Source organism: Oryctolagus cuniculus, chromosome 1 (assembly GCF_051225735.1).
Source record: "Oryctolagus cuniculus isolate XC-2025 breed Fujian yellow rabbit chromosome 1, ASM5122573v1, whole genome shotgun sequence".
Classification (NCBI taxonomy): domain Eukaryota; kingdom Metazoa; phylum Chordata; class Mammalia; order Lagomorpha; family Leporidae; genus Oryctolagus; species Oryctolagus cuniculus.
In genome coordinates this window covers 157426013-157447142 of record NC_142867.1, presented here as the reverse complement: position 1 = coordinate 157447142, position 21130 = coordinate 157426013, and the positions used below count along the sequence as shown (strand labels likewise).

General features: G+C 38.3%; 1 protein-coding gene across 1 annotated transcript in view; it reads left to right on the top strand.

Annotated features, from left to right (window-relative positions):
* Positions 1–21130, top strand: part of TMC1 (transmembrane channel like 1) — a 197574-nt gene that overhangs the window by 85623 nt on the left and 90821 nt on the right. Inside the window, exon 5 of the mRNA XM_051858747.3 lies at positions 20966–21056. Coding sequence (XP_051714707.3) covers positions 20966–21056 — 91 coding nt within the window. The remainder of the gene's footprint in view (positions 1–20965; positions 21057–21130) is intronic.

The following is a 21130-nucleotide window of genomic DNA, read 5'->3' as shown; positions in this document are numbered from 1 at the left end:
CTCCGCCTTGCGGCACCGGCACACCGGGTTCTAGTCCTGGTCAGGGTGCCGGATTCTGTCCCGGTTGCCCCTCTTCCAGGCCAGCTCTCTGCTGTGGCCAGGGAGTGCAGTGGAGTATGGCCCAAGTGCTTGGGCCCTGCACCCCATGGGAGACCAGGAAAAGCACCTGGCTCCTACCATCAGATCAGCGTGATGTGCCTGCTGCGGCGGCCATTGGAGGGTGAACCAATGGCAAAGGAAGACCTTTCTCTCTGTCTCTCTCTCTCACTGTCCACTCTGCCTGTCAAAAAAAAAAAAAAAATCAAACGCTGAAACCATGGCATTTATATATTACATGTTCAAAAATAATGGTCTTAGCATTCTTGGCCGGAATAGACTTTGACCTGATATGTCATTAATTCACCCAGGAGACAGTGGCACATGTGCTAGTTGACTCCTGTGGCTCTTGCTCATTTCTGCCAATTTTGTGTGAGAGTCTCAACAGAAGTATCTTGTTGTTGTGCAAGATGAGCTCAAGGTTTGTTTAGTTCCTTGTTTCTTTACCTTGTAGGGTATGGTTTCACTAATAACATAAAGCACATTCAATAAATACTTTTAAAAAGTGACTAAGTAAATAAAAGAGAGAATGAATGAATGATAGATATAAAATAAACTTGTTTAGTGACCAGAATTTAGGGCTGGTCCTCTTGGTAGTTGTATATTTTATCTGTTTTCTGACTTATCCACCTGTGAGAATAATTATCCCTTAGTAAAGGGAAGAGAAGACACAGTATAATTTTGCATATTCTGGAAATGAGAGCTGTTGAGATCAGAGTTGAACCGAGCTTTTCTTATTACTCTTTGGCTTCTGGTTTTAAGATTCATTTATGGCTTTAAGGACACATTGTCCCTGATTCTCGTTTCCGCTTAATCACTAGAGCAAGAGTGGTAGGCTGGGGAATTTCTGGATGCCTGACGGGTATGGCCTAGAACTCAGTAGCCCATATAATACTATCCCTACCTTCAGATGTTAGTGCTGCTTTCTTGCATGTTCAGTTGATGATTAAAACAAAAGTCAAAAAATAAAACAAAATTCTTGTCATAGGTTTTAATAAGAATTTCCAGGGATACGTTTATAAAGTTACCACTATAGAATGTCTCTCACTGAAAAAACAAGTCATCACAACAATTTGTCTGTACAATGTGGAGTGCTAGAAAAATTATTTTTCCCGTTTACTCATCTTATATTCATGAACTGGCCCTGGAAATTATAATGGCAAAAGACAGAAACAAGACAAAGCCAAACCAAAGTGTGCTACCATGTGCTTTGTGCTTACATGTGAGACTACTCAGCCATGAGTTAATTCAAAGGGGAACTTAGAATCTGAGCATTTTCTGTGATTATAAAGTGAGATTGAAAGCATGTCTTTGCAAAAATTAAAGAAAAAAGGAAGAGGGTGATTAATGGATGGAGATGAACAGGAAGGGAGGTATGATTATCTTCTTAGACCTGCACCTCTAAAATAGATGAAATTTGTTCTCCTTATATTAATAAAAAATTAATATGAGAAAAAGATTTTGGGCATTTTAACAAAAGAATCATACATTTTTTTAAGTGACAGGACAAAGGAAAGGGACTTTGACTTATTTGAATGGCAAGTTATGGGAAAGAAAATATGAGAGAACTTACAGAAGAGAAGGACTAGCTAATAGAGTTTGTTGTGCAGACTCCTCTGGTGCTCTTTCTGGGGGGTGATAATAGTATCCTTCGTGTTAGAGAACACCTTACTTGTTTTAAGCAAATAAGGGGAGGACAGGCGGCTTTTCTTTTTACAATATTTTAAACTAATCTATAAATAATAGATGTCATGTAGTTCATAGACACGTTTCTAAGAATGTATTCACTTATTCCCTCCCACTCTCCCCTCCTCCCTCCTTCCCTTCCTTCCTTCCCTAATTCCATCCTTTCTTTTTTAATTTTTGCCATAACATTTTTTTTTGACAGGCAGAGTTAGACAGTGAGAGAGAGAGACAGAGAAAAAGGTCTTCCTTCTGCTGGTTCACTCCCCAGATGGCCGCTACAGCCAGCGCTGCGCTAATCTGAAGCCAGGAGCCAGGTGCTTCTCCTGGTCTCCCATGCGGGTGCAGGGCCCAAGCACTTGGGCCATCCTCCACTGCTCTCCCGGGCCACAGCAGAGAGCTGGCCTGGAAGAGGGGCAACCGGGACAGAATCCGGCGCCCCAACCGGGACTAGAACCCAGGGTGCTGGTGCCGCAGCTGGAGGATTAGCCTAGTAAGCCATGGTGCTGGCCGCCATAACACAGTTTTAAAAGTATGTAAAAGTAAGATTTATTAGAGTCAGAGTCCTCCAGCCACAGTGGCCTGGAGGGCAGCTCCAAGAGAGGCAAAACCCAAAGAGGCTGGTGGTACTCGGGTTTTTAAGCGCAATTTTGGGGAATAAAAAAACTTAGCAGCTTGCCATTCAGTTTCAAAGTGAGGACAAACCTATCAAAAAACATGATTTGAAAGCCAAGCTTTTTACCCTCTCTGGCTTGCTCAAGATAAAACAGAAGAGGCATCACAAGGGTGGGATACCTAATTTGTTTTACAATAAACTGAGAGCTCAGGAGGATGGATTCACCATTCCCTTGCTATTCTCATGGTAAGATTGGAAATTCCTAAGCAAGGGGGCAGGCACTTTTAATCTTTCTGCACCCTCCTTTCCACTAGGACCATCCTGACTGCCTATTAATCATATTAAGCCTGTTGGGTCTCCTTGATGGCGGATCACAGTGTAAAGTAGCCATTAATTGGCCTGCCACCTATCTTTACGTTGCTCCTGATACCTAGGTTGCTCCTTTTCCACTTGGTTTCTGGTAAAGTAGACCAGGGTTGCAGCTTTTTATTTATTTATTTTTTTTTTATTTTTGACAGGCGGAGGATTAGCCTATTGAGCTGCAGCGCCAGCTGGGTTGCAGCTTTTAATGTCAGTCAAGAGGGTGCTCAGTCCCATCCCTAATCTTTGGTGGCTTGAGCTATAAATCTATACTCACAGACATGTTCTGATAGTGGTTTTTCTGTAAGGTAATGGTGCCCATGAGGAAAGCTATGTCCTTACTTTAACATCAAACACACAGATTGCCTTAGGCAATCTATCTATAACTTTTGAAGTTACTAGTAAAACTTTTTATCTCTCTTAGTTTGGCTTGAAAGGGGAGGTTTTGTCTGTTTACTGTACCCAGCCATAACATTTTTAATTTATAGTCACAGGCTCAATGCTCCACCAAATAAAGAGTTCAACAAGTCATAATAGGAATATCACTGTTCAACAGGAATATGGACAAGAGTTGTAAATGATGGTCAAACCCTAACCTAGCAGTTTTTCTTATGTCTGTGTCTTCTCATTACCCTTAGTTCAAAATAATCATTATGCCATATTTTTTGTATAATGTGGCAAAAATCCTCATGAGGCATATTTTGGGATGCCATATTATGCCACCCTTCAGTTTTCTCTGCTGATAGTAGTACAATTTAGAATTTTTTTGTCTCCTTCTATGAAGGGTAGCCAGTATATGCTCTTACCAATATTTAGAACAATACAAGGCCAGCGCCGCGGCTCACTAGGCTAATCCTCCGCCTAGCGGCGCCGGCACACCGGGTTCTAGTCCCGGTTGGGGCGCCGGATTCTGTCCTGGTTGCCCCTCTTCCAGGCCAGCTCTCTGCTGTGGCCAGGGAGTGCAGTGGAGGATGGCCCAGGTGCTTGGGCCCTGCACCCCATGGGAGACCAGGAAAAGCACCTGGCTCCTGGCTCCTGCCATCGGATCAGCACGGTGCGCTGGCCTCAGCGCACCGGCCAAGGCGGCCATTGGAGGGTGAACCAACAGCAAAGGAAGACCTTTCTCTCTGTCTCTCTCTCTCACTGTCCACTCTGCCTGTCAAAAAATAAATAAATAAATAAAATAAAACAATACAAAATTTTAGCTCTTGACAAAATCTTTATGGTTTTTTTTCTCCCCTATTCCTTGCTAGTATAATCCAAAGGATTTTTTTCCAAGCATAAATTGCATCTTAAATCAATCAGACACAGTGCAGTTAAGAAACGACTCATTCAGCAGGTAGAAAGAGGACCTAATATACTTTATTTTGTATTTTTTAATTAAATCACTAACTCCCAGCTCTGTTATATCTCCCTTGATTTATCTAAAATTATCTGAAATGCTTGAATGACCTTTACAGTGTGTCTGAGTGTTTTTGAGTTTTATTTGGCATATAAGTCAGCCATAAAAATTAGTATTATTTTAGAGCCTAAGGGAGCAAAGATGTCATTCTAGGTCTGAATAATTTCTGTGTGTAGTAACTTGGAATTTAATACATACTTGACCTGTTCAATCTTTGCATTGGTTATTCATCAGCACCAGCATCTGCCTATGATACATCTCCATGTGTGTAACTAAACCTAATGAAAAAAATTGCTTGAAGAACTCCTTGTACATTGTTCACTCTGAGGTTTGTAGCTGATAAAAATTTTAGACCTCTTGATAATATAAATACACACATACATGTAAATGTAAATTTCAAAGTAAATCAGACTTAGAAGTTAAGAGGTGCTTGTTTTTAAATCATGTACTTATTTATTTTTAATATTTTATTTAAATACAGTATACATACCAAGAACTGTCTGTGAGTATACAGATCATTGAGTTTTTTTGTCATCTGATCACACTTATAACCAACACCCAAATTAAAAACAAAGCATTACTAGTACCCTGAGACCTTACTATTCCCCACCCATTTCTTTTTTTAACCCATAAAATAATGTATTGTCATTTATGTGATGTGATTCAGTGAAGCAATGTTTATAACTATATAGCAAATGTTTTGACTCTACATAGTTTTAACTACCCTAAATAAGAAAAAATATATTTTTCTTTTGAGGTTTGGTTTACTTCACTTAGCATAATTATCTCTAGTTGCATCCATTTTGTTGCAAATGTATTTCATTCTTTTTTACTGCTGAATAGTATTACATCCTGTATGTATACCACATTATCTTTTTTCCAATCATCAGTTGAAGGACATCCAGATTGATTTCATATCTTAGCTATTGTGAGCTGCACTGCTATAAACATGAGAATACATGTAACTGTTTCTTTGCTGGTTTTATTTCCTTTGGATTTGTACCCAGGAAAGAAATAGCTAGGTCATATGATACATCTACTTTCACATTTCTGAGGAATCTACATACTGTCTTTGATAATGGTTGTACTAGTTTACATTCCCAGTAAGAGTGGGAATGTATTAGGGTAGCTTTTTTCTAGACATGCTCCCCAATGTTTGTTATTTTTTAATATATGTTTTGTTTTTTGGATGATAATCATTCTAACTGGGATGAGGTGATACCTCATTATGGTTTTTATTTGCAGTTCCCTGATGGTTAGTGATCCTGAGCGTTTTTCATGTGTCTGTTTGCCATTTGTATTTTATCATTTGAGAAATGCTTGTTCATATCTTTTGCCCATTCCTTAACTGGGTGGTTCATTTTGTTGTTTTTGAGTTTCTGGAGCTCCTTATAAATTCTAGATATCAATCCTTTATCAGATGTGTATTTTACAAATATTTTCTCCCATTCTGTTGGTTGCCTCTTTACTTTGTTAGTTTCCTTTGTTATGCAGAAGTTTCTTAGCTTAGTCCAGTATTGCTTTTATTCCCTGTGCTTCTGGGGTCGTATCTGAGAAGTTACCTAGGGCAATGCTTTACAACATGTCCCCTATGTTTTCCTCTAGTAATTTGATGGTTTCAGGTATTAGGTTTAGATCCATGATCCATTGTGAATTGATTTTTCTATAGGATATATGTTAGAGGTTTGTTTCAAACTTCTGCTTGTAGAATCTAATTTTCCCAATGCCATTTGTTGAAAAGGTTTTCCTTTCTGCAGGGATTGATTTTAGCTGGTTGTTGATATGTGGTTTAATTTCTGGGGTTTCTATTCTGTTACATTGTTCCATATGTCTATTTTTGTGCTAGTACCAGACTGTTTGATTATAACAACCCTGTAATATGTTTTGAAATCTGGCTTTGTTTTTATTGTTTAAGATTGATTTGATTATTCAGAATCTTTTATGTTTCCATATGAATTTGGTATTGTCTTTTCTAGTTCTGTGAAGAATGTCCTTAGTCTTTTGATGGAATCAACATTTAATCTATAAATTGCTTTGGGTAGTATGGACATTTTGATATTAGTTCTTCCAATCCACACACATGGAATATTTTCCCATTTTTGTGTCTTCTTTCATTAATGTTTTGTAATTTTAATTATATCCTTGGTTAAATTTTTCCCAGGGTGTTTAAATTTTTTGGAACTATTTTGAATGAGACTGACCAGACAAGTTTTTTTTCTCATTCTGAGCATTGTTGGTGCATAAGAATGCTATTGATTTTTGTGTGTTGATTTTATATCCTGCAAATTTACCGAATTTTCTTATGAGTTCCAATAGTCTCATAGTGGAATCTTTTGGTTCCCATATATAAAGGATCATGTCATCTACAAACAGGGACAATTTGACTTTCTCCTTTCCAATTTATATCCTTTTGATTTCTTTTTCTTGTCCGATGGCTTTGGCTAAAACTGCTGACTGTTTTGAATAATGAAGCCGAGAATGCATATATTTGTCAGGTTCTGGATCTTAGTGGAAATCCTTCCAGCTTTTCTCCATTCGATATGTTGCTGGCTGTGGGATTCTCACATATTGCCTTGAATGTGCTGTGGTATGTTCCTTCTATATCCATTTTTTAAAGAAGTTTTTATCATAAAATGATATATTTTAGCAAATATTTTCTCTGATTCTACAAATGAATATAAAAACCACATTAATCATATATTTATATTCATTAACATTTGTTTTATAAAACTGAGCACCCTAGAATTGATTGTGTATACATTTACTATAGTCATATATTCCTGTATAATTAGTCTCTTAATCATTACATAATGACTTTCTGTGTCTCCTTTAAGTTTTTGTCTTAAAATCTATTTTTTTCTGATATAAGTTCCACTACTCTTGCTTATTTTTTGATTCCATTTGCATGGAATATCTTTTTCTACAATTTCACTTTCAGTCTGTGTGTATCTTTAGGGTGAAGTATGTTTCTTGTAGGCAGCAAAAAGGTGGCTCTTGCTCTTAATCCATTCACCCAGACTGTATCTTTTAAGTGGAGAATTTAATCTGTTTATAAGGTTATTATTGATATGTAAAGACTTGGTCCTACCATTTTTCCATAAGTATTTCTGTAGTTCATTTTTTAATCTCTTTTGTTTTTTTTACTAGGAGGTTTTCTGCCTTAACATTCTTTCATGATGCCAATTATTTTTATCTGTTTTTATAAGTAGTATATCAATAAATGGTTGTGTCATGAAAAAATCTTTTAATTTTTGTTTGTCCTGGAAGGTCTTTACTTCACCTTTATTTATGAATGAGATCTTCACTGGGTTAAGTATTCTGGGTTCAGTTTTTTTCTTTTAGGACTTTTGGACTGTATCTCCCCATTTTCTCCTGGCCTATAGGGTTTCTGTTGAGAAATCTGCTGTCAATCTGCTGGGAGTTCTTTTAAAGGTAACCTAACATTTCTCTCTTACAAATCTCAGGATATTCTCTTTATGTTTTACTTTTGAAAATTTTCTTTAATATGTTATGGTGAAGATCTTTTCTGATCATAACTTATTTGGGGTTCTATGTGCTTCCTGTATTTGGATGTCCATATCTTTCTCCAAATTGGAGATTTTTTTCTGCTGTTATTTCATTGAATAAGTTATCTAACTTATTATTTTTTTGCATACCTTCAGGAACTCCTAAGACTCATATATTTGGTCATTTGATGGTATTTCATAGATTCTGAGTATATTTTTTGATCTTTTAAATTTTTTCTTGTGTTTGTGTGTGTGTCTGTGTGTGTGTTTGACTGAGATATTTCAAAAGGCCTATATTCCAGATTTGATGTTCTTTCTTCTATGTCCCCAAGTCTGTTATTAAAGATTTCTACTGTATTTTTTATGTCACTTAAGGAATACTTAATTTCTGATATTTCAATTTAGGTTTTCTTAAGTATCTCTATCTCTTTGAGAATTTCTTGTTCATGTCACATACAAATTTCCTTATTTAACTGCTTCATTGTGTTTTTTAAGTAACATTATAATCGTTCTTTTAAATTCCTTTTCAAGAATGTCATCAACTTCCTCTTCATAGTTCAATATTAATGTATTATTGAGTTCCTTTTGGGGAGTCATAGTGTCTTCCTTGTTCATGTTGTTTTGTGTTTCTATATTGATTTTTACAAATTCCAGGGATCACTTGTTATCTCCTCTGGGGGTGGATTTTTTTTTTTTATGGAAGACTTTCTTCTTGGAAATGTGCCTCTGTGGCTTGGTAGAAGCCTGAGGCTTACACGGGCATCCTTGGGATGTGTACTCATTGGGGTCAGGGGGTTCTGATCAATAATTGTGGGTCAGGCAAGAGTCCAGAATGACACCCAAGTTGGTCATGATGTAATACTGTTAGCTACAGTCAGTGGTGGAGGAGATGTTGGAGCTAGCTAGTGTGTAAACTTTAGCTCTTCTCTGTGCCACGATGAGCTATCTGATTCATGAATTAGAGTGAGTTCATGGTACACACACACCCCCAGCCCTGGCACAAGTACCATACAGACCACCGACCCACTCCATTTTTTGCCCCATGAACCCTCCATAAAATCTGACCCTAGCATACTGGATGTTCTGCGTTTCCCATCAGACCACATGGATGTACAGGATGTACAGGAAACCAACCACAATCTTGTACCTTTCAGCTCTATGGAGTAGGACCAGACCTCTCACAGTCACAGGGTGCAAGGGTTCTTCTTTTGGCCCTGTATGCTGCCGCATCCTGGGTGCAAACTGCCTGTGATTCCTCAAGTCAGGACAGAAATCAGCTGCAGTACAACCTCAGCAAATTAAGCCTGGCACTTTGGTGATGGGGGTGGGAGGGAAGCAATATGGCCTCTCTTCAAAGGGCAAAGTGGTTGCTCAGCTGTGTGCCAGCTCCCCAGGCCAGACTCAAAGCCAGTGAGGAGCCTGAAATTCTCCCTCAGTCAAAGGCACCAGTGATGGGAGCTTCAGTGGCCTCCTGTAACCTTGCCCTGGGAAGATGGCACTTCCCAGCCAGATGTCAACCATGTATTTGCAGGAGTTGTTGGTGGCATGTGGCCAGCAACTGTGTGTATATTCTCTCTCCTCACTAATCCGATCAGTCTCTATTCTGTTCTGTCCCTTCTCCACTGAAAATTTCTCTCAATCAGTCTCCTGGGAATGTGACCCTTCTCTTTTTTACCCCTGTTATCTTTCTGTGGCTGAGATTAGTATCACTTCTCACTATTCAGCCATCTTGGTTCATGACTATGCTTGTTTTTGGTGTATTTGTTTTTCACTGAGGCATTTACCATTTAGGAATGTAAGATAAAGAGTGAACTTGACCTGAAAAGTAAAGTTAGTTATTTACCAAAGACAATGATAAAACCTAAAAATATGAGGTCTAGTACCAATCCAAGGGTGTGTGATATAGCAACATTTTAGCCTAGCCCTCTAACAGTTACTTGACCAACACATAATCTTTTTTAAATTTAGTAGACCCAGCAATTGAAATTTGGTATAGTTGCAAATTTTGTCCCCAAGTTACTGCAAGTGGAGTATTTTTGGTAAACTAAAAAAATTTGACTGTCTATATCTCACTCCTAGAGATTGTGACTCAGCTGATTTGGGGCTGGGAAGACTTAGGCTTTGGAATTCTTAAAAGATCTCACAATGATTCTGAGGGGCAGGCCGTTTGGGAACCATAAACAAAGTTTCATCTAGTCTTCTTTTGGTGTTCATTTATCTAACTAGCATTTGTGAAAATTCACTTCTGGGCCAGGTGTTATATTAAATCCTGGGAAATTGGAACAAAAAACAGACTAACTCTTAAGGATCTCAGTTCAATGGTGAAAATGAACCGGAAATCAACATACTGTGAAGAGCCTGTGCTTTGACATAGTAGATTAATCCTCCACTTGAGGTGCTGTCATCCCATATAGGTGCCAGTTCTAGTCCTGGTGGCTCCTCTTCCAATCCAGCTCTCTGCTATGGCCTGAAAAAGCAGTAGAAGATGGCCCAAGTCCTTGGGCCCTGCATCCACATCTGGAAGATCTGGAAGAAGCTCCTGGCTCCTGGCTTTGGATTGGCACAGCTCTGGCCTTTGTGGCCATTTTGGAGAGTGAACCAATGGAATGAAGACCTTTCTTTCTGTCTTTCCCTCTCACTGTCAGTAACTCTACCTCTCAAATAAATAAATAAAATCTTTTTAAAAAGGCATATTGTGCTAACTTCTACAGGAAGGGCAGAGGGTAAGTCAGCATGACTAAGAGCAGTGTTGGAAAGAAAATAACAGCAAAGGAAAAGCTATAGAGTTGGTCTGATCCTTGAACTGAAAAGAAAAAGAACAGGTAGAAGAGAAGGGAAGACCATTCTAGCAAAAAGGAGCATGCATAAAAACATGTATACATTAGAAATCAAGGTACAACCGGGGGCTGACGCTGTGGAGCAGTAGGTTAAACTTCTGCCTGCGATGCTAGCATCCCATATGGGCACCGATTCTAGTTGCATTTGCTCCTCTTCTGATCCAGGTCTCTGCTATGCCCTGGAAAAGCAGTAGAAGATGGTCCAAGCACTTGGGCCCCTGCATCCCCATGGGAGACCTGGAAGAAGCTCCTGGCTTCTGGCTCCTGGTTTCCAACCAGCCTGGCTCTGGCCATTGCGGCCATTTGGGGAGTGAACCACTGGATGGAAGTGCAGCTTGGTCCTGAAAAGCTTTACGGTCGAGAATGAGCATGGTGGCGGTGCCCTTTTGCCAAAGATACCAGGGACAGCTTTGATGAACATGTCTGTGTTTATTCACAGGCTCGTACATTTTAAAGAGCAGGTGGAAGGGGGCATAACTAACTCTGGGGAATGCTAACTATAGGACAGAACTGACACTGGAGCCAATATGTCTCTCCAATCAGCTTGAAGGTCACGTGGTCAGGATGGCTCCCCAGGTGGTCCTAATGGGCCTGGGCTGCATTGGAAGTTGTTTACCTGATTGGCAGAATGTGGGGGTGGGGAGAAATGTGCTTGGGCTCAGCTAACTGTTGGGATTGCCCATACAGAAGACCTTTCTCTCTATCTTTCCCTCTCACTGTCTGTATTTATTTATTTGAGAGGTAGAGTTACAATCTTTAAAAAAATAAAAAAGATAACAACCAACCCATCATTACATTCACCTCTAATTTAACTTATATGTTATTATTGGAAATTTTTTATTAGTATATTGTACATGTCAGTTTCCTGCTCTAAAATACTCATAGGTCTAACTGACATTAAAATAAATCCTGTTATGCTTAACCTAACACTGGGGCATGCCCACTTCTCCTCTGAAACATTTATATTGTCCTTTTTATTACCTACCTGAAGAAACTGGTTGATTTTATCCCTTTTCCTTTGTTCATACACTAAAATACATTTCCTGCTCCCTTAGCCAAGTAGTTGAATTTGCCCTGTGTTGAGAATTGCTGCAAACTACTCAACTCTCTCATATCAATCTTGTAACATTTAATTTTACTCATTGACTAGTAACTAGAAAGATGCCCTGAATAGTAATCTATATCTTGACTTCTTAATTGGGTTATAAATTGCTTATAGAAAAGTGTAGCACAACAGTTGTTTGTCTCTGTGAGTCTCTCTCTTTGTCTCTCTCTGAATATGTTTTGAAAAAAAAATCTGTATTTGTATTACTGACAAGAAAACTGAATGGAAAATCTATAGTGAATTTGAAAAATAAGGGAACAAATCATTTGCATAATTGCCTTGGATGAGGCCATTGATGCACTCTACTTTTACATAGTTACACGGGTAGTATACAAATTGTTCTTTAAGTTTTATCTAATGTTATATCATCAACATTTCCTAAGGAAAATAATTCATATTTTTGGATAATTATCCAAAGTACCATTTACTCATGGTGTACTGCTTTGCTCATAGTTTATTGTTTGTTCTCATCTCAATGCCATAATGTAAATAATGGTGTTATTATGAGGGAGCAGGAGACACTAACCTCAAAAGCAGTCAAATTGTGCCTTTTTTTTTTTTTTTTGAGAGCATTTTATTTTTTTATTTTATTTTTTTTTTTTTGACAGGCAGAGTGGATAGTGAGAGAGAGAGACACAGAGAGAAAGGTCTTCCTTTGCCGTTGGTTCACCCTCCAATGGCCGCCGCGGCCGGCGCGCTGCGGCCAGCGCACAGCGCTGATCCGATGGCAGGAGCCAGGAGCCAGGTGCTTTTCCTGGTCTCCCATGGGGTGCAGGGCCCAAGCACCTGGGCCATCCTCCACTGCACTCCCTGGCCACAGCAGAGGGCTGGCCTGGAAGAGGGGCAACCGGGACAGAATCCGGCGCCCCGACCGGGACTAGAACCCGGTGTGCCGGCGCCGCTAGGTGGAGGATTAGCCTAGTGAGCCGCGGCGCCGGCAAATTGTGCTTTTTATTCATTTAATAAGCTGGACTTGTTTTACTTACTTAATTCTCAGTACCTCATATTTGAAGTGAGGATAATAATTCTCAACTCATAGGATTGGGGGGGGATTAATTGAGATGATGGACATAAACAATGCCTTGTATATGACAAGAACTCAGTGTGTATTCACTGTTGCTGGTCTTACTATTGCTCATCCCATTTTACATGTGAAGAAATTTGGGATCAAAGAGATCTAGTAATTATCTTAAGATCACACAGCTTAGGCATGACAGAGCCAGGATTCAACCCCATGTTCCAATTATGCCATGAAATACAGATCACAGGATTTAATAGAATGAAATTCAAGTGTAACACTTTAGTAAGACAGAACATGTTTTCAGAGAAAACACAATTGGAGAAATAATATCCTCAGATTATTCTCTGGTTTGAATGAAAGATAAAATTTGAGAGAGATCAAGAGAGAGTGTGGGGGAAAGAGAAAGAGAGAGAAAAGGAAGGGAGGGAGGGAGGGAGGGAGGAAGGAAGGGAGGGAGGAAGGAAGGGAGGAGGGAGGGAGGGAGGGAGGGAAGGAAGGAAGGAAGGAAGGAAGGAAGGGAGGTATATATATATATATATATAGAGAGAGAGAGAGAGAGAGAGAGAGAGAGAATTCTTATCTCAGATTCCCCACCTGCCCATAGGTCTGGGGTTCTCTGTAGCAGCACAACATGGCTAGAACAAGACTCCAGCAATAATCTTCAGCCCCCTTTCCCTAGGATGCATTGTAATCAGGGCTTCTAAAGCCCAAAACCTAGACCCTGTCATCAGGTCACAAATACAGGATTGAATTCTCACCGGCTCACTTAACAAGCACAATTCTCATATGTCATTGTGGTGACAATCTGATAGGAAATGTGCTACATTTCTGAGAGAGTTTGCCTGAAAGTATCTAGCACTTTCTAAACTTTGCAATTTAAAGATTCAGCATGAAAATTAAAGTCAGCCCTAATAGTACAATCATTGTTAATAATAGTTACTATTGTTGTGCTCTTTCTGTTTCCCATAAATTAAGCTAAACACCTTAGCTACATTGTTTCCTATGGAACATATGACTGTCCTATGGGGTAGCTACATTACTACCTCCATTTTGTAGCTAAAACAACTGAGCATTTTAACCAACACAATTACTTTCACCAGAAGTCCCTTTACAAAACATATTGTAAACCTCCCTTCCAGTGTCAGGATGATTTAAAATAACTACATCAGTCAAAGCATGGAAGTATATTTATTTAGTTACATTACATAGGTACTATAATATCCCTATTTTCTCTGTATATTAGAGTGCTTCTTACTACTGCGTTCTCTTTTAGTTACTCAGTAATATATCAGAAAAGAGGCGAATTCTCTGGATTATTGGTTAAATTTCTTTCAGTGGTAGTGCTTATTTGAAAAAGATCCGTCCTTCTTACCCCTTTACTGGGAAGTGTTCATAAGCACAGGTTTGATTACAGTTACCCTAAACACCCATTTTGAAATGTCTTTCATTCAGTTGAGCAATATATTGGTTGCTTAATCATACTATCAAACTGAAAACAAGAGGAAAGAAAAGTCAACTTAACCTAACCCAAAAGGAGAACATGTTTTCCAGGGTGAGAATGTGTCAAAGGCAGCATAGCATGTCTTAACTCCTCTGTGTAATCGGGGTTGTATCATGTGTTATGGGTAAGTTATCTATTTTGTAAGTTAGACCAAAGTGTTCTCCTTCAACTAACTGTGAAAGCAGACTTCAAAGCCCGTGAAACCTTATTATTCTAATTACCAACAAAAGGGGTTGATAAATGAATGATGAGGCTAGGTATTATTGTCATTAAATAGACCTCACTCAATTATTTATCCCTGGGTCTGGGGTTACAGCTCAGAGAACTGTGCATATTGTACCAGGGCTTGCTTGAGCTCTGAGATCCGGAGACAGGATTACACTCTTGGCAGGCAGCTTTTATTGAACGCAATTCAAGGGGTTGATACGCATTTTTCAGTCAGACATTTGGATGGTTTACATAGCTATTCAAAGTTCATGTACCAAAAGCCTAATTTATTTTAGCCATGTATAAAATCTCTTTAAATTATCCAGATAAATACAAATGTTTAGGAAAATGGGTTAACAATAGAAAAACATAATGACGTTTTCTGGCTTCTTAGTTTTCTGAGGACTATTCTTTTTCTTTTTTTCTTTTTTTTGTATCGTCATACATCATGCACATGTAGTGTGATGCATATCAGTAAATGTTTACTTTCATATCAGAAATCTTTTTTGAACTTTGTTTCTAATTGCACAATGAAAGATGTTAGTTTTATAGTTGAGAAATCTGTTATCATGGAGGAAGGGATTGGGTGATACTAATGTCTTTCATTCTCGAATCATGCCAGCTCATTACAAAGGTCAACCCTGAAAATAATGGTAAGGGATATTCTGTCACTGAGTCACTGACCACCTTCAGCCCAATGTCCCATTTTCCAGGCTTATGAACTGGAAGTGTTTCTTCACATCCCACAAGCGTCAGTTCGGGGAATTGAGAATTTCTTCTTACTAACCAATTATTATGTCCCATTCCATGGCTCCTGGCTTTGTTTCAAAGTCATCCTCAAAATCTCTCATGAGTTGTGACTAGTATCCATACTGGCCAGGATGGGCGGTAGAAAGCAGGAGGGGCTTGAATGGCTTGGATGTTCAGGGATATTTTTGATATGAAACTTAGAGGGGGAGGACCTCTCATAAAAATGGAAGAAGGGATAGAGCATCAGGGAAGAGAAGAAATATATACCTGTGACTATGTACTTAGGGTGCTGTTTGGACTTTTGTCTAAAACCTAGAGTAAAGATATGAATTTTAGGGGGTTGGGGAAATAGGCAACTATACCTAGCATCAAGAGAAATTATTAGCAATTAAAGCTACAAAATATAAAAATATGTTTATATCATTCAAAGGAAAATTATATTTATAATAGCTGACAAAAGTCTTGTTAATACTATATTTATAGGGTCACATATCATTAAATAAATTCATAATTATTTTTGTAGTGATTTTAATTTGGGTCTAGTGCTGACTTCCTTCTCTCTTGAGTTTTGCTAATTTAATGTTCATCAGCTCACAAAATTAATGTACTTATCAGCTCATAGAATTAAAAATCTTGGCAGAAATATTGAGTAGAAGAGTTATTTCTTGATACCACTTAGAATAAGGTCATGCATTCTAATTGGCCATCATTAAGAAGGTGAGATAACTGTAGTAGGCCAAGCTGAATGTCTTTTAAATTATCTGCTAAATAACTAGAATAGTGGATATGTTAATAAAATGGTTCCTTTATTAAATTTGAAAAATGAATTTTGATTTTACTACTAGAAATATTTTAAAGATTTATTTATTTGTTTGAAAGGCAGAAATACAGAGTGAGAGGAGAGAGAGAGATCTTAAATCCACTGATTTACTCCCCAAATAGCTGCAATAGCAAGGTCTGGGCCAGACTGAAGCCAGGAGACAGGAGCTTCCCCCAGGTCTCCCATGTGGGTGCATGGGTCCAGGTACTTGGGCCATCCTCTGCTACTTTCCCAGGCACATCATTAGGGAGCTAGATCAGAAGGCTCCCATGTGGGAGCAAGTAGAGGCTCAACCTTCTAAGCCACAGCACTGGCCCCTCAAAGTATTTTTTGATTCTCTATTCAGATGTGCTCATTAAAACAGACACCAGTGTGATAACTCCTATATATAGTTGATTTAATGATTACAAAATTCTTGACACCAAATAATTGAATTACATTCAGTTCTATAATAGTATATTTGGATTTCTTAAAAAATCACTATACTATGTAAATATTGGACAATAAAAAATTTAAGGTTTGTAGGAAAGATGGGGATGGGGTACAACAGATAGCAACATCATGTACATTTTATGTATGATTATAAATTTTTTATTCCAAAATAAATTTATCTTTTAATTCCATTTTCCATGAGTATTTTGAAGTCTATTCATACCACAATAAATATGGCAGTTCACCTTTGAAAAGACTTGTGAAAGTGGCTTCAGGAACTTTGTAACATGTGACTTATTGGGAAGGGTAGGGAGTCATTAAAATATCAGCTGTGATTTCATTTTTTTTTACTGCTGTATAGTATTCTATAGAGTACATATCCCATAAAAATGAAATCTGGTCATTTGCAACAAAATGGAAGAATCTGGAAAATATCATGCTAAGTGAAATAAGCCAGTCCCAAAGGGACAAATATATGTTCTCCCTGATCTGTAACAACTAACTGAGCACCAAAAAGGAAACCTGTAGAAGTGAAATGGACACTATGTGAAACAATGACTTGATCAGTCCTTGTCCTGAGTGTGGAGGAACAACTTACTATTTTATTCCTTTCAGTATTTTTTTGTTCTACTTGAACTCTTTAATTAACACACAATTATTCATAGGTGTTTAAATTTAACTGAAAAGTGATCCCTGTTAAATATAAGAGTGGGAATAAGAATGGGAGGAGATGTACAGTTTGGCACATGCTCACCTGGACTTACCCCTAATGGTAGAGCTAGAAACGTGCCAGGGGATTCCAATTCAATCCCATCAATGCCATCTTACTAGTCAAAGTAATCAGTTTCAGTTCATAATTGATGATAATGATAGGAGTAAGTGTCAAAGGGATCACATAAAGAAGACTAGTGTTGCTAATACTAACTGATATAATTAAAAAGGAGAGAACGATCCAACATGGGAAGTGGGATATACAGCAGACTCATAGAATGGCAGATGCCCTAAATAGCACTCTGGCCTCAGAATCAGCCCTTAAGGCATTCAGATCTGGCTATAAAGCCTGTGAGAGTATTTTAGGCATGGAAAGCCAAGACACTGTGGCAAAAAAAAAAAAAAAAAAAAAAAAAAACACCTAAATGAAAGATCTCTGTGATTGAGATCCCAGTGGAAAGAATGGGCCATCAAAGAAGGAGATGCCTTTCTCTGAAGGAAGGAGAGAACTTGCACTTTGACTATGGCCTTGTGTAAATAAGATTGGAGTTTGTGAACTCAAAAGGCTTCCATAGCTTTGGCAGCTCATGATAAGAGCCTAGGGTGATTGATTACTGACGTCATAAATAAGAGTGTCAATTGTTAAATCAACAATGGTGTCACTGTGCATCTACTCCCCATGTAGGATCTCTGTCCTTAATGTGTTGTACAATGTGAATTAACAGTAAAACTAGTACTCAAAGAGTACTTTATACTTTGTGTCTCTGTGTGGGTGCAAACTGTTGAAATCTTTACTTAGTATATACCAAGTTGATTTTCTGTATATAAAGATAATTGAAAATGAATCTTGATGAAGAATGGGATGGGAGAAGGAGCGGGAGAGGGGAGGGTTGCGGGTGAGAGGGAAGTTATGGGGGGGAAAAGCCACTATAATCCAAAAGTTGTTTTTGAAATTTATATTTATTAAATAAAAGTTTTAAAAAAAGCAAAAAAAAAAATCAGCTGTGAATGGGAGTGACTTTTCTAGGCTGAAGTTGGGGGAGGTCCAGGGAGAGTGAGGTAGCTGGTGAGTGAAGTGTGCATTTCTAAGCTGCTTGTTTCAGCTGAATAGTTTGCTACATTCACCTTGTGTTTCTCCTGGACAAATTACACAAAAGCAAATTGTTCTGAAACATGCCAATCATGTTGGAGCAAATTTGTGGTTTCAAAACAAGTATTACAGAGGAATTCACCATGTTATAATCTCCTCTTTAATACTTTTCTTGTCTATGATCTCACCTCATGCTTGCCACAACCTTAGCCAGCAGGGAAGCAATTGCCAGACCATTTGTTTGTTGGGAAATTCTGACATGTTAAAAACCATGCAATGACTGAGGGCACCTGTGCCACACCTTACATGAATCTGTGCACATCCTGGACAAGTATATTTTCCTCTGAAAAACAGGACACTTGTTACTGTAGGCACAGAAAGCACAAGACATGTACACAAGGTCATGGAGACAGATCACAGAGGCTGGATTCAAACCCGAGTCTCCCGATCTTCTGTTGAGAAGCTTCAGTTCAGTACTTTATCAAATGCTTGCTGGTGCCCTTTTCTCTCCTGTATTATCAATTTACCACACATAGCTAATGCAAAATTCACTGCTCATTATGTGTATCTAAAATTCCAGCCGTGAGAACTTAGTTTATAATTTATTTTTAAAAATTTATTTATTTGAAAGGCAGAGAGAGAGAAAGAGAGAGAGGGAGACAGACTCTTCAATCCATTGGTTCACTCTCCAAATTCCATCAACAGCTGAGGCTGGGTGAAGCTGAAGCCAGGAGGCTGCGACTCAATCTAGTCTCCCATGAGGGTGGCAGGAATCCAGCTACTTAAGTTATCACCTGCTGCCTGTCAGGTTTAGCAGGAAGTTGAGATTGGGAATGGAACAATGACATGAACCAGGCTCTCTGATATATATGGGCATCCCAAGTGGTATCTTACTGGTTGTGCCAACTGCCCACCCCCACTTTATAACTTTTTATATAGCTATATTGAATATTTTAGAAGATGTAAAATGTTTTAGAAAATGTTTTTTGACCAGACTTCCCAACACAGAGGTCATGTCCAACGTCAGGGTGTTTGTCAGTTAACTAGTCTGGTAATGTCTCTCCATTTCTAGGAGGCTGTCAGATGAGTTTCAAAGACTAATGATGAAGGATATATCTAAAAAATCTGGCAATGACTTTGTCTTTAAAGAGAAATTGATGTAGGAAATGCAATTATTAGATAATTTCTGTCTACACCTACCCTAGGTTATATCAGCCAGCTGTATTTCCAGAAGATTTGAGCTTATTAGGTACCTCCTGTGGTCAAAGCAGTTCTCAATACTTTCGAAGACCTGAACAAGAGGACAGGATGTTGCCTCTGCTCTCAAGGAGCTGATCCGGGGGTTCTGTTTGATAACTAAGAAATATCCATCATGGCACTGATTTTTATGCCAGAATGTATGTGTATACAAGAGCACAGATGAGTAACAAGAGTTTGCTCTTTAGTACTGGTTAAGTTGGTAGGTGTGCATTATTTCATGATTACTGTGTGTTGTAATTCCTGAATTCAGCATTGACACTAAGGAACTTTTTACAAAAAATATCCTACATTGAGCCTTCGTTTTTTAAGCATTATAAGTTTATTTATAGTTATGTGTTGAAGGGTTTTCTTGTATGTAAAAACCACACATTCCAGGGGTTATCCAACTGACAACAGTACTGTTCCTATGGAGTCAACCAGGTTTGTGTTGTCTGTTCTGATCATGATGTCTGTCAGGTGGATAATATTCTCTCTCCAGCCCCTTAGAGGTGAAAACTCTTAGATACTTCTATTTAAAACATTCTTTACATGAATCAAACAAGCAATTATGTAAATGACTGTCTTAGTCAGCTCAGGCTGATAAATTACCATAGATTAGGTGCCTTAAGCAGCACACATTTATTACTCTCAGTTCTGGAGGCTGAAACTCCAAGGTCAAGGTGTTAGCATGGGTCTTCTTCCAGGATACAGAAAGCCAACTGTTAGCACCTTCATATAGTAGAAAGAGGACTGCTTAGCTCTCTGGTCTCTGGTTTCACCCTCATAATCTAATTACCTTCTAAAAGCCCCACCTCCAAATATCATTGCATTGGGATTAGATTGGAAATAAGAATTTTGGAGGACACAAAGTTCAGTCCATAGCAATGACCAAACAAGGTTTCACCCTTTCTGATGAATTAATGTTTTTTTTCTTTTATTTTAATACAGACACAAATATACTAATGTGGCTACTGTAATGTATAAATGTTTGAGAACAACGTCAGAGTTTAAATTTATATCCCATTTTGAATGTGAAACCAAGGGTACTCCTTTCCTTCTCTTCCCTCAACCCCGTTAGTTTCATAGTATGATTTTTCTGTTTTAAGTCATAATTGCTTTTATGAGATTAAATATCAGGTCAACAAGCATGTTCTGTGTCACTTTGTCCTAAACTCTCTGCCTTCTCTTTAAAGGGAGTTCTCAAAAAGGGAGGAATAAAAATGTTTTAAAATAAACATTCTTACTGCCAAAATATGATGTAAACTTCAGATTCAATTTATGTGTGGTAGAAATGAGAGTAATTAGTGTTCTCTTTTTTTGACAGCATGAATTTCTTGCTTTTCAATGATTTCAGTTGATTAATAAGTGAGGCTAAAATACCTACTTTTCCTTACCCTAAACATAGACTAAAAGTCTTGTTTAGAATATTGATTAGGCTGTCAAATATAGGTTAGTTTCACTTGTCAAGGGTATACAAGATCCAGAAGAAATAAGGTTACAGACATATTAAGTATAAATATCTCCTACCCCCTTATTATATTAATCTCACCCACCTTCGCCTATTACCTATTTTGTTTTATTTTTTTCAGGGAAGCAAAAAAATTTGTGAGTGAAAATGAAGGTGCTCTTGGGAAAGGAAAAGGAAAGCGGTGGTTTGCCTTTAAGATGATGATGGCCAAGGTGAGTGTTTTCATAACTCAGTCTGGTCTATGCCAGATTGCACCCAAGAAGGACAACATGGGTTCCATTCCAAG